This window comes from Trachemys scripta, chromosome 7 (genome assembly GCF_013100865.1).
Source record: "Trachemys scripta elegans isolate TJP31775 chromosome 7, CAS_Tse_1.0, whole genome shotgun sequence".
NCBI lineage: Eukaryota > Metazoa > Chordata > Testudines > Emydidae > Trachemys > Trachemys scripta.
Genome location: NC_048304.1, coordinates 54,342,741 through 54,359,412, shown reverse-complemented (window position 1 = coordinate 54,359,412; position 16,672 = coordinate 54,342,741). Strand labels below are relative to the sequence as shown.

Below are 16,672 nucleotides of genomic sequence, written 5' to 3'. Positions count from 1 at the left end.
TAATAGTACTGTCAAAATATCAACTAGAATGGTTATGGAAATAGACCAAAAAGAAGTCGTAATTTAACCCAAGCCATCTCAGCGGAAAGGGAATGTTCTCAGCAAAATAAAGGTTCAGAAGAGGTGGAAAGTTAAACACATCCAAACAGGAAATATTAAAAATACAGAATTTGATTGGCAGCAGGTTGGATTGTGATTACTCACCTAGACCCCAGTCTTTCCCCTTCCTCCCTCCCCCCCAAAATACAGGGTTTGGAAAAATAATCAGCAGTATTTATTTACTAACAATGACATAAAATACATCTTAATATATTTTTTTATTTCTTTACAAATTAAAAGATGCATTAGGAAAAAACAAGAGTGAAGAAAATGAAAGGTTCACTTATGAGCTTATTTTCCCCTCTTATATTAATACTAGAAATTAGTATTGTGGAAGTCTGTAGTTGCCGAGCATTGTATTCCCGGGAAGCTCTCTTCAGCGGTTAAAAAAAAACAAAAAACAACAAAAAAAACCCCAACAACAACCCTCTACATTTTTGGTTGGAGGCAGTGTATGGGGTAAAAAAAAAAAAGCCACATACATACAAAAAATGCTGAAGAATTGTCTACTGCATCTTAAAGGAGTTTCTTCATTACCGTTCTCATATTCCCCTCTGTGTGTAGTGATACGAGAGAAGACAAAACTAGCGGCAGTAGAAGAAAAACAGATTTACACACACTGTAAATGGGACTAAAACCACAGAGCCAAGTTTTGTTTTAAAACAAAACAGGTCTTCTGCACAAGGATCCTATTTTGAAAAGACAAGTCCAGCTAAAACATGTCCTCTAACTGCATCCAATCTGTTCACCCATTATTCTGCATATTCTCCTATTTCTCCCTCACATCTTCACTGCTGCTGCCCCCTCACTAAATCCTGGGTATTGTAAGAGCTCTGCCAATGTTAAAGTAAATTACCCCCTTTTCAAAAATTAATAAACAAGCCCTTAGAATTTTGAATCTGATTTAGACGCATCACTCCCCTTTGCAGGAGTCCTCTCTTCCATCCTTACAGAGTGGAGAGGCAGAGTGGCCAGCCACAAAGTGGATGGGCTAATCTGTCTGAGGTATCTTAGGTTAACAAACAGGCTTATAAAAAGTTTTCTATGCAGATGGATCAGTAAGTAGAACAGGGGGTATAAACATACAGCGTTGAAAATATTCTTTCCACTGTGGCACCTTCCCAACAACTGAGGTCAAATACTTGGTATTACCTTAGGCAGCGCAGTTTAAACTCTATTCTTGTTCTTTTGCATCCCCTTCCTTGTACTCTGGGTACAAAGCAGCCTCAAGTTTGCACTGGTAAAATTCAGATCCTTGCTTATTTGCTGTGATTCAGCCTAGTCTGAACAGAAAATGGCCACCTTGCCATCCAGATCCTGTTCCCTACAGCCCATGTCACCTTGCTAAAAATATTTCCTATTTAAACTGAAACAGGGAGGCAGCGGGTATGATCACCATGAATAGAACAGTGTAGGTAGGCTTTAACAAAACAAGTGAGTGACAAGAGGCCATAGAACATGGAAGGGGTAAGACGATGCTACACAGAAAAATAAGACAGGGGAGGTTGCTCTTCCCAAGGAAGGGAAGGTGGTTGTGAGGGTGCCATTCATGCCAATAGAAGGCACTGATTCTACCCCTCTCCCATTCAGCAGTTGTTGATTGTTGCTCACTCACTTTTAAAAATTATTTATTCTACTACAGTTCTGCACTGCAACTCTTACTACAATAAAGATGTAGAGATATGGGAAGGATTTGTCCTGCTAGCCCCTGGCTCACAGCTCAGCTGATAAGTTGTTTTTTTTTTTTTTAAATTAAGACTTCTGGGTCCAGAGGGGCACAAGCTGCAGTTTGTGCTCTGCATGTTGTATTTTCCCCTAAACTAGGAAGGAGATGTAAAAAAATGCTTAAGTGCTCCAACTCCCACCATCTGGCTGGATGGCCTGCCTCCTGTCCTCCCCCTCCTGGCTCCTCTTCACTCTTGGAGCATGCACGCACGCACACAAACACACAGCAACGACTAGTAGTTTTGAAGAGTTATCGCTTTTTCACCCAATGCTGAATCATGTACAGTGAACTACATTCATTACAATAGGATTAGCGAGCATGGGGGTGGGGGGGTAGGTGGGTGGGGGGGTGTAGATTCCTGCCAAGTACAGGAAACTTAGAGACAGGTAAAAGACATGTTTCAAAAGCCTTTTCTCTGCCCTCACCAGGAAATTTTGCATCTCTCTCAAATGGGGCTGGGACAGGTTGAAAGAATCTCTGCTTATGCAATGTGTATTAAAAATTACGGAATTGTACAGGTTTCTATGTTGTCCTTCTTGAGGGAGCTGGGCCCATGGATCAGGTGGTTAGTGGAGACTGAAATGTCACTGCTGGAGTCCAGCACCACTCCCTCCTCTAGCTCAGTAGCTGCCGAATCTCCTTGTGCATATGACAGAGGAAGTCCACATATGAAGCCCCACCACTCATGCTCTTGTCCTCCACCAGAAAGTGTTTGAATAGCATCTCCAATTTATCTTCTTGCTTCACAATTATTAGCTATAAGCAAATAAAAAAAGATTTGAATAAGCATCAGCTAGTGATTTTGGTACATAAGAAAACATCTAAGTGAGATAAGAAGGTTGAGCAACTAAGAACTCCAGAACAAGAAATCACTGAAGCCACCTACTCAGAACATCTTAATTTCTGTGACTAAGGTTAAACCTCAAGCAAGCTTGGAAGTATTAGAGTGTCCAGGGTTGCCTGTACATTAAAGGGGTTCTAGAAATTCCAGTTTTGGCTAGATGACCAGTAAAGCAGAGGAATTCTACTCTTAATCAGTGGTCCAGTGAACAGAGCACAGGACTGGAAGTTCAGGAGACCAGAGTTCCATTTCCAGGTTGGCTACTTTAAGAAGTCACTTAACATTTGGTCTTCAGTTTCCCCATCTGAACATGGGGACAGTGATGTTTAGTCACTTCACACAGTATTTTGAGATCTGTGGATGAAATGGACTGTATAATCAAAATACAAAAGTTATACCCAAGTGACTAAATATCCAAAATACAGGAGGACAGTAATATTAAAAAAACCCTTTTCTGTGGTCATGGAATGTTAAGCCAGTCAGTTGTCCAGATAGGCTGAGCATCAGGGCTTTTTAACACAACACCAAGCAACAGCAGGGGTGCAGCATTAGCAAACTATGTGCATATGGTCAGGTGTGGTGCAAGGTAGGAGGCTGAGAGCAGAGCACCTCCAGCCACCTGACAAGTGCATCTCTAGCTCAATGTACAACGGCTGTGTGCTACTAGCAGTTGGCTTCCTAATATTGTATTTCTTGTTTCAGAAAGCCTTTTAAAGGTTTGTTGGGGGAGGAGCAGTAACACATAGAGCCCTGCAAATCTGTGGATATCCACATCCGCGGATGCGGTTATCTGTGGACCATGTGTGTGGTTCATGGATGGACGCAGATCCAAATTTTATATCGAGAGCCCTGTGACTTAGCGGATATCCACGGACCATATTTGCAGATTGCATGCGGATAAAAAAATTTGTATCCGCGCAGGGCCCTAGTAATACAATATGTTTTGCCTCCACTAGAGCCAGAGCAGAAACAAACAGGGAAAGGTTATAAACCCCCTTTTAAAATGAATTATTTAATTTCCCCCTTATGGCTTGCGTGGAGTAGTCAGGCCCTTCTGCCGCCCCTCATGAGTTCTGATGCCCTTACAACAGCACTGAGACCCAACGGCTACTTCCACATCTTCCTTTCTATTACAAAAGCTAAACTGAGCGACTAGTTATTTTTACAATAGTACAGTATATAGATTTTAGCAAACCCAAGACTGGAAATCAAACATTAGTAAAGGCTCAGGCAGTCTCTCTAATGGGGAGAGGCTGTTTAACTTGCCCTTTTCATTTCCCCTCCAAGCTTATCTGTACTGGGCGTCTATTAACTTTTTATCTTAAAAATAGGTCAGGATTTCTACGACCGCTCTTAATTCTTTTCCTTAAGACTGTGAAGGCAGCCCAGGTGCCTCTGGGCTCCGAGTTCCACAGCTGAGCTGGAAGTAAAAGTGATGTCCTCCTTTTGATACATCACTGCTATCACTGCTCCAGCAGCAGGGCTTCACAGGAAAATCATTGCTTCACCTCCATGTAACCGATGGGCAGTTTATACCATCACTACCAAATACGGCCTAGTTACTTCCATGGGAATTGCAATAATTTACTCCATCTTTTGACCCATGAGGCATAATGGTTTTGGAGATGAGGTCCCAGCCATGTTCATTTGAGAGTTCATGTATGGCTAGACCACCACCAAAGCGGTCCAGGCTACTAGTGTCCAGTGCCATATATACAGAGCCCATAAAATCTGTAGATATCCGCAGATTATTTTTGTGGATTGCAGCTTGGATTCGGATACAAATTTTGTATCTGCACAGGGCTCACCCGAAGGAGCGGCTGTCACTCAGCCCTCAGGCTCCAGTTCGGCTCTCTGGATCACACAGCAGTGGCAACAGTTCACTGGGCATTCTGGAAGTTGTAGTCCCCAGCTTGTAGCTTACCTCCTCAGTCTGCACAACTCCCAGAAGGAAGCATGACTGTGTGCTCCTGCACAGTGAGCCAAGCGCAGCATGTTAGAGCTGCTGCAGCTGCAGAGGGGTGTCCGAGTTCCCCACTGGGAGGTGGTGCTGCACCATAAGTGCTCAAGATTGTAGCTTTCCTGCCCAGAGTAGGGAAGGAGGTATGATGGGGCGGAGCAGGTGGTGGGAATTCTCTAGGGAGAAGTGGGGGGCAGATGAGGGTTTGGCACAGCCCTGCATCACTCTTGTGCAGTGACATGTGGAGCTGTTAGTACAGCCTTTCAAATCCATGGATATCCAAGAACAATTTATGCTGATCATGGATTGGATATGGATGCCAATTTTTGTATCCGCGCAGGGCTCTACATATTTGACTACCACTTGGGACACTGGAAGAAAGTAGAGCCCCAGCCTAACATTAATAGTAAATGCATTGAGCCAGAAATGCAAGGTAAGGTTCCAGCAAAACAACAGCTGTTATGCCACAGAACCTCACTGCCAACAGCATGATGATACAGACATGTTAATTTCAAGTAACAACAGAAGGCTGAGAACGGGTTTGATATTACAGATTAGTGTCACCTGCTCAGGAAAGGCAGTGGAAGGAGATTAAAGAGCCACAACTAGGAGCCAAGTTCTTTACCTTCATGTAGCGGGATCTTTGTGCCTGGAACATGTCAATGATGGATCGCACTCTCTTAGAGAAGGGGTTTTCCAAGACTGGCAAGGTACTCTGGAATGTAAAAGACCAGATCCCCATTACACACACAGAATTACAGTAGTGTCAATAATCAATTTTGCTGCTTTCCTCATAACACACAGGTAAAAGTCCACGCTTTCAGGCCAGTCTAGCTACTAGCTAGCCAGGAATAGGTGAAGTTATTGGAAAGACTATTTTTAAAACGAGATTGTTCAACAGAGGATAGAAATACAGAACTATTACCCCATTTGCCTGGCACATACTGGCAGTGCTCTCCTCATTGAATGGCTTGGTCAGATAAGCTACAAGAGTAACTTGCCCAGCTAGGCAAGTGGCTAGAAATCAGACTGAAGGAACTCAAAGTGAATAGTTTAGGTATAACTAGCCTCTTAACTGTCCTTAACGTCACCGTCTAGGTAAAACAACAGAATAACACGTTAGCCAGAAGGAAAGTCCTGGGTTTAAAGACAGTGGAATGGGCTTAAGGTCTCACCTAAAACACAGCATATGACCATATTATTGGCCATATTGTGACCACCTTGCTCCAGGTATGGATGTGTTCTTCCTCTGAGTCCAGATCAACCTCCACCTATTTGTGCTAAAAGGGAACTCTAACCACCTCAGAGGCACTGTCTCCCCCAGACTCCAGAGGTCTCTGTGCAGTCCAGGGAAGGAGTGGGCAAGCTACTTATTGTTCTTCCTTTGGCCCAAACTCACCAGGAAAAGCTAATACATTCCTCGGCACTAGAACTTCACTGCTAGGGAGCCAAGGAACAAAGCAGGGGTACAAGTTATATACAGATGGCCCTGGCCTGGCACAGCCTCCTAGGATCTGCCAGATTGGAGGGTGTGGGGACAGGCCCTGCTGTTAGTAAGCCCCTTCCTACACTCCTCAAGGGATGCGGTGGGAGATGGGAGAATCTCTGCAAAAGACTCTTAAGATTTCTAAATAAAAAACACCATCTCTCACAGTCTCATGCATGTGGCAGCAAGGGGACAATGTGGCCCCATGCTAGGCTTTAGCCAGCTTTTCCAAACTTGCTTTCGTGAACAGGGATATAAGTAGAGAGTTCTGAAGTTGATGTTCATGCCAGCTAAATCAAATGGATAAAACATTCTTTCCTATGGGCTACAATGAAACTACTCAATGAGATTTTAGGATGACAACCTTCTGAGTTGGATGCTCATTGCTCCAATTATTGCGAGTCCTGCACACATCCTCCCCCTAGCCTGCTCCACCCTATCCAGCTCACCAGAGTGCTGCTGATGTGGTTGAAGGATGATACTCCAAAGAGGTTTTGGATCAGGCCCTGCTGAACATTCACTCCTACCCACACAAAGATGTTCAGTCCATTCTCTAGCAGGTACATGTCGCCCTTGGAGAGTCGCTCTTCAGAGTTCCGGATTGCCGCTGGCAAGGTGTCGCTGTCAACATCTACTTTGGTCTGTTCAAATATTAAATTAATTGAGCCCCTCGTTAGACATTCTTACTTAATAATGTTTAGCTGGGAATTACAAATGTTACAGAGCAAGGACTACATGGATGCCCCTAAGTCTTACGAGCCACACCAATTTCTGCCCTAAGTTTCTCTGACTCATAAGGTAGCTGCTCATACATTTCCTTCTTCTAAAAAAAGGACATCAAATCATGTACCAATCTGCAATGCTGCACCAATTGGGAATGAATTGCACTATTAGCTATAACATCGTTCCTGTTGAGTATGCTGTGAAATAAACTAGAGACGATTTACTGCTAACGAGAACAGATGGGCCTCATGGCCCTAGCAGCAATACTCCGCAATCTCAATACTGACCCCTGCGGTGGGAGTGCATTCTGCAGCTAGTGTTATTTCAGGTGTCTTCCCATTTAATTAAGGAGCAGCATCAGAAAAATCCCAATTCATCCTCCTAGGCTGGAAGGATTGTGGTTGTCATGTAGGATTACAAGGATGCAAAAGAGGATTTTCCAGGCTGCAAAAGAGCACATAGGACCCTGCTCACCCATTCCCACCGGGTAGGAGGAGGATTAAAAACCTTGTCAAATCCACAGTGTGTGGTAATAAACATAAAATTTATGGTATTAAAAAGGTACCTGCTGGATGGCACATCTCAACTCCTCTCCCATCGAGCTCTTACATCTCACAAGGAAATGTTACTCTTCTGGGGCAGGGGACGGGGGGGGGCGGGGAAGAGGTGAAGTCTCTGGAATGAAGACTACTCATGGTGTGTAACAAGGCTCAAATGTACTTGGAACAAAAGTACTTACCAGAGGCAAAAGCCTGGGGTAAAAGAAAACGTTTGTTTCTGCTACATCCATGGAGCTGACTAACTGGCGGATGTAGGCGCGGTCATCAGTGGTGACTTCTGCCCCAGGCTGCAGGACATCACTCTTCAACACACAGTTCAAGTACACAGGAAGCAACTTCATGCATTCAGGGAGGATCAGCTACAAATGGCAAGATGGGGAATAAAGAGATAGAAGTTAATCAGCCATCTCACTGAATGAGACAGCAGGTAATTTCAATGACCACAAAAAAAGAGAGAGGGGGAAACTTAGAAAGGAAATCGCAATGGATCACAGTTACAATTCCTTAGCATTCTGGAGCCTATTAGTTTTCACACTGTGTAGTTCATTCAGACAGGAACACACTTTGGTTCATTATGGCATCCTTAGTTCTTTAAGATATCTGATGCTGAGATTCAGACACTCACCCTGTGGTTCTCTTGCATCATAATAGTGCTTGAGAAATACTGTAGTAGCAGAGCCATACAAAGGAAGCTTGCCCAACACTGGAATAAATCTGAAGAGGCTCCACCCAAAACATTTAAAAGATCCATGATTAAACTTTAACATACTGAAGTGTTGTGCATTCAAAGAAACCTAGTATCTAAGGAATGGGATTCCCGGCTATGGAGGTCTCTATTTAAGAGGTCAAGTATCATGTAAGGTACCGGCTCCTAAGAATCACAGGGCACGTGATATTATAAGTTTCTCCTGAGGAGATGGTGACTGGTGTGCCTCAATGTCAGGAAAGTCTACCTGAGAAGTCGCTCTGAGCAGAGCTTCTCTTCCAAGCTATCTGGTTATATTTCTGCCCCCAGCTGCTAAATAAAGCACTCCACTCAGATTAAATGGGATGGGAGGAGTTCCCTTCTCAAGCTGAACCTCCAAAAGCTGCCATCCAAACCGAACCACAAGCAGTCACCTGGCCAGCAGAAGAGGGGCTAGCGCAGTTTTTTCGGTAACATGCCAGAATCTGTGCGCACTGGTTGATCAGCGTGTCTCGCACTGTCTTGACTGGATTATTCAGAACCCCACGATACGCTGCACAGGAAGGCACGAAAGAAAAAAAAAAATCAGCAGGGATGTTAAATGTTGTCATTAATAATGATTTAACTTATAAAGTGATCTAAAATCTTTACTGTAGCCATGTGTAGAAACCTAGAGCAACCTCAGATGGTTTACATTATAGAATTAGTTATACTTCATTTTTTTCCCTTGTGGGAAAGAGTCTACACATTCCTACCGGAAACTCAAACAATCCCCATTTACCTTGTTTGAATGCATACTCTCCATCTCCCCCACCCCACACACACCTTCAAGGCCCTGCAGCAAGGCCAGCCACACTTCTGGGCAAGGACAACTGGTGAGACTCCTTGTAGAGCCTGGCAATGCCATTCCCTAAGGGGACAGGAGGGGTCACTGTGGAATGCAAGTGACCCTCTCTTCCTCTTGGAGAGGAGAGCACAGATGACTTCTGCAGTTCCCTAAACCCTATTTAATTCGTATACTTTTAATATACACTGGTTTGGCACTATGAGGATGTTCATCGGTTTAACTACTGTGATGTCGGTGTGGGAGCAACTTTGTGTTTTTCCATGCCTGGAGCAGAGGAACTCAGGAACATTAAAGGGGGAAAAGCGCTTTGGTTCCAGGAGTGGACATATGCAGGTGGCAATAGCTACACACATACACATGCCTCCTTTTGTTCAGCCAGTCCACCGACCAGTCTTGGCATCTGACTCAACAGGCAGCAAGGCTGTGCCTTCTGTCTGCCCCTCAGTCCAGACAAAGAGTACTATGATCACAGCTATCCGTGGGAGGGAAAAGACTGTAGGAACACAAGGATGAAAACTCCAACCACCAACTGTCTAGTCTTTGGTGGAAGAAAGTAAAAAACAAGTGCCACTAGCTGTGAAAGAGAACTATAAAATAATAGTAAGACTAGCACTGTCTCCAAGACAGTCTCTTACCAAACTTAGCCAAGAAATTGATGAGTGTGTCTGTCTCGCAATTCCGGTAGAGGTCAGCAAGTTGCGTGCAACAGTTCAGGGAGAGGTTGTGAATGCGGAGTCGTCGCTGTCCTGCGCAGTTTGTGTACAACAGAGCACACTATAAAAGAGACATGTACAGAATGACAGAACAGTTAAATAGAACTCAGTCCTGCTACAGTAAGCAAATCAGCACATCCCATTTTGTTAACATCCGACCCTTTGATCTGGAGTGTAACCTCAGGTTAGCTACCTGAGCCTGAGAAAGGGGAGGTGATTTAGGGTTTGGCCTGCTGTACCCCAGAGCTAACTGTCCATCATTCCCTTTGTTGAAAAGCTAGTGGTTTTTCAACCAACACACTGTGCCTCTTCCTTCCTATAGAAAAGCCTTCATATGGTGCATTAGAAGGCATTTAACACTATCAAGTCCCTCCCATGTGTGAACTTCCACTATTCCAAACAAGGCTTGGATAGCTGGACAGACAATTAGGATGATACTGTTCTAGTTTTAAAGGATTTACAATCAAAGCCAAGAGCATATAGACACAGAATAGGGGATAGGAGGCAATAAACAGAAAGAGACTGAGCTTCTTTATAGTTCCACATATGGGGAAAATGTCTCTGTAGGGAAGACTGGCTTAGAGAGTCTTGGAAAATGAACTGCCTGGAGGGCTTTGAAGAGGAGGTGGAATGGGAGAAGGACCCACATCTAGTTGTGTGACTTGGGCAGAGAGGAAAGGAAATGATTGTGAAAGTTTCACCACGAGCCAATGAGGGAGGATGGAAGACTTGTTCTTTCAATAGGCCATCAGCATTCAAGCTGGAGGGCGCCTCAGTCAAGTAAGGAATCTAGCAGAACCCCTCAGCAATGCAGACATATAACCCAGTGTATGAACAGCTGAGAAAGTGATTTTAATTCCAAAAGAGGGAACCTTATAGCAAGTTACACAGGTGGATGCTGTCAACTCCAAAGATCAATGGTCCTGTATCTCCATCTGGAGAAGCTCTGGTAGCGTGCGATAACATTTTTTAGTTTGAAAGTTCTCACCCACTCCCTTCCCTGCAGACTATCTTCTGCCTCACCTGAAGAAGTGCCCCACTATCTTCACTCAGTTTGTCATCATGTCTGAATTCCACTGTGATGGTTTTATCACAGTCCAGACCCGCCAGTTCCACATCCGTCGTGTTGCTCATGTAGAAAGCTCCAAAGAAGTCCGTTGCTCGAATACCTGAAAGGAAGAAAAGGACACTCAAAGGTGAACAAGCCACATTTTATAGCAGAGTAGTCTAGCAGGCAGCATTTGGGAAGGTGCGGCAGACCTTGTCTATCAGGGACACTAAGTTACATTGAGATCTCTTGCTTCAGCTTTTCATTCAGTTTTGCCATAATCCCATGGATTTTAGAGCTTTACAAGGGCAGAGTCCGCAGCCTAACCTCGGTATGTTCCAGGCTTTGTGTGTTTATGACCCTTCCCACTCCCTACATGTTTACTGGCCAATTTATTAAGTCTAGGCAATGCAAATACCCACCCGTGCTTGTGCGCACCCTCATCACAGCATCAAATCCCACTTCCTTTTGGACATCTTTGCGCAAGTCATTCAGGAACCGTTCTTGGTCTGTCTCCAGCTAGAACACAAAGCTCCAAGTCAGATTTTTTTGGTGTGTCAGGCCTGAGTTGCCCTTCAGGCCTCAACACACACAGACCAAAGGTATCTCAAATCCTCTCTTCCCTCCCCCCAAAGAGCCTTCTCTCAGATCTCAACATCCCATTCCCCAAAATGCCCTAGGAGCCACTTCTTTCAAGGTAGGGAATCCTGCTCCGTACAAACTGCTGGAGACCACTGCACCAATGACTGCTAGTGAGAGGGATTCAGAAAACCTTTACCACAGAACACCATTGGGGATATCTACACTAGGTGAGAGGAGCAGAACTCTGGCTAAGAGTTTCTGCAATCCGTTGTGATGGAAATAGAAATCTCTGGCCACTGTACACACATATAGAGGATTACAGTCAGTTTCTGAAGTGCTGAACCCTGATATTATGTAATATGAGATTTTCAGGACATGGCAGATTTAGGCCCAACTACAGACAAGTTTCATGATGTGAAGCCTGAGACATTGTATACAACACTCATTTCAGAGAACAACATTTGATCCAGCTGATCTTGACAAAAGAAGCCATTAAGTGTCTATTTGGAGACCTGCTAAAACCCTCTGCAGTTTCCCTCTTCCTTGAGAGCTGCCTGAAGAATATGAACTTGTTCCCTATACCTCCTGTGCAGTTTGCCTTCCAGATTCTCCCTCTCTCTCCCACAAACATTACATCCATTTGGAATGAACATCTATTATGAATGAAGCCTAATTTAACCTCGGAAGTAAGCCTTAGACGTACATTTTCATGATGCAGAAACTTCACCGCTCATCTTAACTACAGAGCATTCTGATGTTTTAACTTAAAAGCAAAGCTTTCTCCATCTGGTAAGTTAAGGAAGATACCTGAACTAGCACAAGTTGGAATGCTAAGTGTCTCTATGTAGCCAGCACTGCTGGGAGATTCTGCCCTGTAGGTAATACATTGGGATGACTGTTATAGGGCTGATAATGCTCTTCACTTTTCATTAGCCTTTTCTTATTGTTAAACTATATAGCACAGGTTCATTTTTTGCCCTTGGTACAAATAAGTCAGAAATATAAAGCAAATAAAAGCACGTAAGTTATAATCTTGAGTTTCAAGTATAAACTAAGATCCTCACTGATGGCCCATATCCCATGAAAGAAAACAGGCAACTAAGTGATGGGTTTTGTTCACCTGTATAGAACAGGTGCTAGCCTGACCCAAGAAAGCACTTACCTGGAAATAGGCGTATTTATAAATGGTGCCACCTGTCTGGTAAGGAACCACCCCCAGTGTCGCCACATCCAAATACTGGTTTGGAAAAAGGAACAGATCTACACAGCAGCCCTGGGCCACACAGTCCTTGGCCAAGTTGCTGTAGAAGCTCGTCTGAGGCTGAAACAAAGTCTATGGAGGACAGATGGAGTACAGAGATGGAAAGGGAGTGGAAAAAAAGGGAACATGAGACCAGTGTAACTGCTACAGACAACATACATATTTCTTCAGCGTATTAGGATATGTGAGGCACCTTTCCACCTAGGATTAAATAGGTACTAGGTGTAAACCTTCTGATGGTGCAGAACTTCTTAGTTATACAATTATTCTCCCCCCTCCTTGGTTTCTGAATTCTAATACTACCCACTCTTGTCCCCGACACAGAAGCGTTTTCTGTCCTTATAGTTAACACATACTCAGTTCCAGATGGCTACCCAAGGGGAATAGCCATTAGATAGAAGATTTTCAGTTAGCTACTATGGAGACTTTACATCTCTTCTTGATTCCTTCTAGGTTACCCCAGAGCAATACAAACTCTCTTCTAAGCAGTACATCAATTGTTACCTTTTCCTTATCTGTGTTGATTAGCTTCCTGTCATCTCTGTTCTTCAGCTTCCCTGGAGCCTCTGCAATGGGCAGTGAGGTGTGAAAGATGAAGAGCTTGCCAGCACACTCTGCAGCCTACAGGGGAGGGGATGAAATTGCTTAGGTGAGAAAGAGCTGATGAGGAACAGTGGATTTCTCAAGAAGAATATCTCTGGGACTACATTAAAAGCCTATATTAATCACTGGTTCCTCTATACTAGTTAGGTACTTAATCCTTCACTGATGTGACCAAGTAGTTGACGAGCCTACCTGTCTGAGATTAATAGCTCCCATGTTTTGTGGGTGAAACAGAAGTACAGTTATAGGGAATGCAGTGGATTTTGGAAACAGCTTCCTCAGCTTATTATTTTTAAAACACTATCCCATGCCTAAAGTATCTTTTTAATGGCTCAACTGCCAGCAGGTAGATCCCCCAGTCCTTAGATACCTCATGAGTGGGATACCGAATGGCTTGTCTTTGCTTTTCCTCTCAGTGTAAGTGAATATGGATAACAATTCTCTTGAACAGGTAGCAGTGTCTTCTAGGGAATTCTCACATGATTAGCCAATGGATCAACACATACAGGTTTGAGCTGGGTCAGGTATTGGGATGGGAAATCTTTAGAAATGGTCTAGGAGCTTTGCAAAAGTGATGTTGGCAAATTAGTGGTGGTGTCCTCTCTGAATCAGAACTAATGCAACTGCCAGAGCAATCTTTCAGAGGAGACATAAAACCAAGGTCCTAAACCATTTACAAGTTCCCATGGCACTTTTTGTAACAATGTGCATATCAACCCCAGGGACCTGACCAATTTTCATCTCAGGCAATTATTCTAAACTACAGTTAAAGTCCTGTGCAGTTTCAGTTGCATAGGGTATTCTTCACTTTCTATCCTAAACAATTAATTGAGCAGGTTAAAGAGCTGCTAACTTGAACCACACAGGTGGCTGCATTTCATTGATGGGTTAAGCATTCCCTACCAATTGCACACACACCTGAGGGGAACAACAACTTTGTTTATGAACAGCACTTAGATTCCCTAAACAAAGGTGCTTCTGCTGTAAAAACAGAACCTTTAGCAGAATTAAGCCACTCCCCACAACAGCATGTCAACAAACCTTCAGTGCCTCCATTCCTGCCTGAATCACTGGGGCAAAGACAGTTTCTGTTTCTCTTGTGTCTGCAAACATTTCCGGGATCTGGTCCAGCAAACTGCCAGGAAAGAGGGAAAAGGAGATCATCAAAAGGGATTCAAAGCTCACCTTCTAAATCCATAGCTGGTGACCTCTGGGACTGAGGTGCATTGTAAATAGTGATTATTAACATGACTAATCCTTCTCTAACCTGCATGCTATTGAGTTTCTTAAACTGACCTTTAGTCATCTCTCCATCCACTTCCTCTGCCTGCATTTGCCTCCTCAGTGCACATTCTAAGGCCCCAACTAATGCTTCTTCTAATAACTTCCTCTTCTCCTTCGAAGTTATGATCTGAGCTTCCTATTCTTTGTCCCTCAGGAACATCACATGCAAGACAGTAAGCAAACTCTAGTTTCTAACTTAAAAGTTCTACTGTCTTCTGTTCATTCCCCTTCAGTTGCTTCACTGTGCTGCTTTCTAAATTTCTGGGTAATAAGAATAAGTCCCGGTCTCACTCAGTCGGCCAAACATCACCTGTTAAGTACTCAAAGCTTAATATGCTTATTAGTTTTACGTAAGCCACTCACTCATTTTTCCCCACAGAATCAATTTAGTCAGCAGTCACCTCAACTCTCGGCTACTAAGCAGTAACCTCAGATAAACTGACTTTGTGAATTCCGTTATGATCTCCTGCTCTCAGTGACAGTCTAACAGATTCTTGTCTAAAGAAGCCTTTCTCTTAAGGTCCCATTTTGCAGCCTCCTGCCAGTTCAGTCACAGTTCTAGTTGAGCAAGCTCAGACAACCCCGACAATGAAGTGAAATACAGCTGTATTCCAAGGTGTGCATCAGTTGCTAGCATATCATGTTCTGGTTATTGTCTTTTAGCATTTTCTAACAAACTGGTGCATATAAAACTTTGTGGAGGCTATTAGAGTTGCAGCATCCTGGCAACATAAGGATACCCCCAATCATAGTGCACTTCCCTGTTCTTTGCCAGCTCCATTGTGGGCATACTTAACATTAAAGTTATACCTAAACACTATTAAATGTATGATTCAAATACTATAGCCAAGCATTGTACAACTGGGCATTATCAGAGTTGGATCCTATTTCGACACAGTATGGGTCCCTTTGACAAGCCATTTACTGCACATTTCTACCCCAGTTCCTGTTACCTGACAATAACTGTCCTGGACTCATTCACGTTCACCAGGAAGCCATCAAGCAGCGGCACAAACATATCAGCTACGTCCGACACAACCATCATTTGCGGCTGTGCCAATGAGCTCTTCACATTATAGAAGTGCAACACTTTGTTGTAAGTGACGAAGCCCACCCGAATGGCTGACTCTTCCATGTTGCCTTCCCTGTAAAATAAAGACACTTACTGCATCACAGGGGTCATTGAAAGCACAACTGCTGCAATATGCTGAATCAAATAGAACAAACCAGGACTAGAGAACGGGTAACTGTACCATCGTTCCTAGTGGATAGGTAACCACAACTGGTACTAAGTTGGGCACAGCTCCTTTGCTGGGCACAGACTGAATGAGCCATGAAGGTGGCCAGTCTCAATGCCATCCCTTCAGGACAGAGCTGAGTCACACTGCTGGGCCAGGGTATGTAGGCTTGCAGTGCTACTTGCCAGGCTCATGCATGCTGTCAACCTTCACTTTTCACCAGCAGTAAAAGCATTCTAAAGGGAGTGTCCCCTCTGCAAAGGCATAGAGGGGTAGCAGCTTTGCTGCAGTTGCTGGCTGCGACAGTACAGAACAAAGGAGCTAGTTACCTGGGCAGGTAATCCAGGAGTGACTTCAACTCTTCACAGATCAGCCTCACCAAGCCACTCTTTACAGCATTGTAAGACACATCAATCATGAAAATGAAAGCAGGTGGATTGGGAAACTTGTTATTCTGTGGGAAGAGGGAAAGAAAAACATTACACCATGCTTAAGAAGAGATCATACAAAGGCTCTGCTACCCAGACAAAGTAATGCCATCAAAACACCAATGACTTCTATTTAGTAATCAGTTAAGAGCAGAAACTAAGATACTGGCATTTAATTTGCTTCTCCACTCCCACCCAATTAATTTAAGTACCGTATTTTCCGGCGTATAAGACGACTGGGCGTATAAGACGACCCNGACTTTTGAGAAGATTTTCCTGGGTTAAAAAGTAGTCTTATACGCCAGAAAATACAGTACTTCATATCGCTCCCCTCCTATGGCCAAAAGGACAGAGCGCAAATACTTCATATCAGCCAAGGGGTATGAATTTCTGTTTTCACACCCTCCTTCAGGGTCTCTAGTGGTGGCGGCCATCAACGTGAGGGCCTGTCAAGGTCAAGCAGGGCCCACATCCAAGACAAAGGACTCCGAAAGCTGGGCTTGTTTGGCTGAAATGTCTATTGGACGGGTGAGCTACAACTTTGAATAGCATACCAGCAAGCATTGCTAGGTCGCTATGATTTTAACA

General features: G+C 43.9%; 1 protein-coding gene across 1 annotated transcript; it reads right to left on the bottom strand.

The window, feature by feature from the left end:
• Nucleotides 1-257: 257 nt before the first annotated feature.
• LOC117880924 (protein transport protein Sec24C-like) lies at nt 258-16,217 on the bottom strand. The gene is made up of 13 exons (XM_034777526.1): nt 15,986-16,217; nt 15,372-15,563; nt 14,176-14,269; nt 13,036-13,152; nt 12,433-12,603; nt 11,111-11,207; nt 10,664-10,809; nt 9,563-9,701; nt 8,515-8,633; nt 7,575-7,754; nt 6,562-6,753; nt 5,252-5,341; nt 258-2,581 (listed from the first exon to the last, which is right to left on the bottom strand). Exons 1-13 carry the CDS (start codon nt 16,072-16,074, stop codon nt 2,441-2,443), a joined length of 1,767 nt encoding a protein of 588 aa, XP_034633417.1. The 5' UTR covers nt 16,075-16,217; the 3' UTR covers nt 258-2,440.
• Between the last annotated feature and the right edge of the window lie 455 nt (nt 16,218-16,672).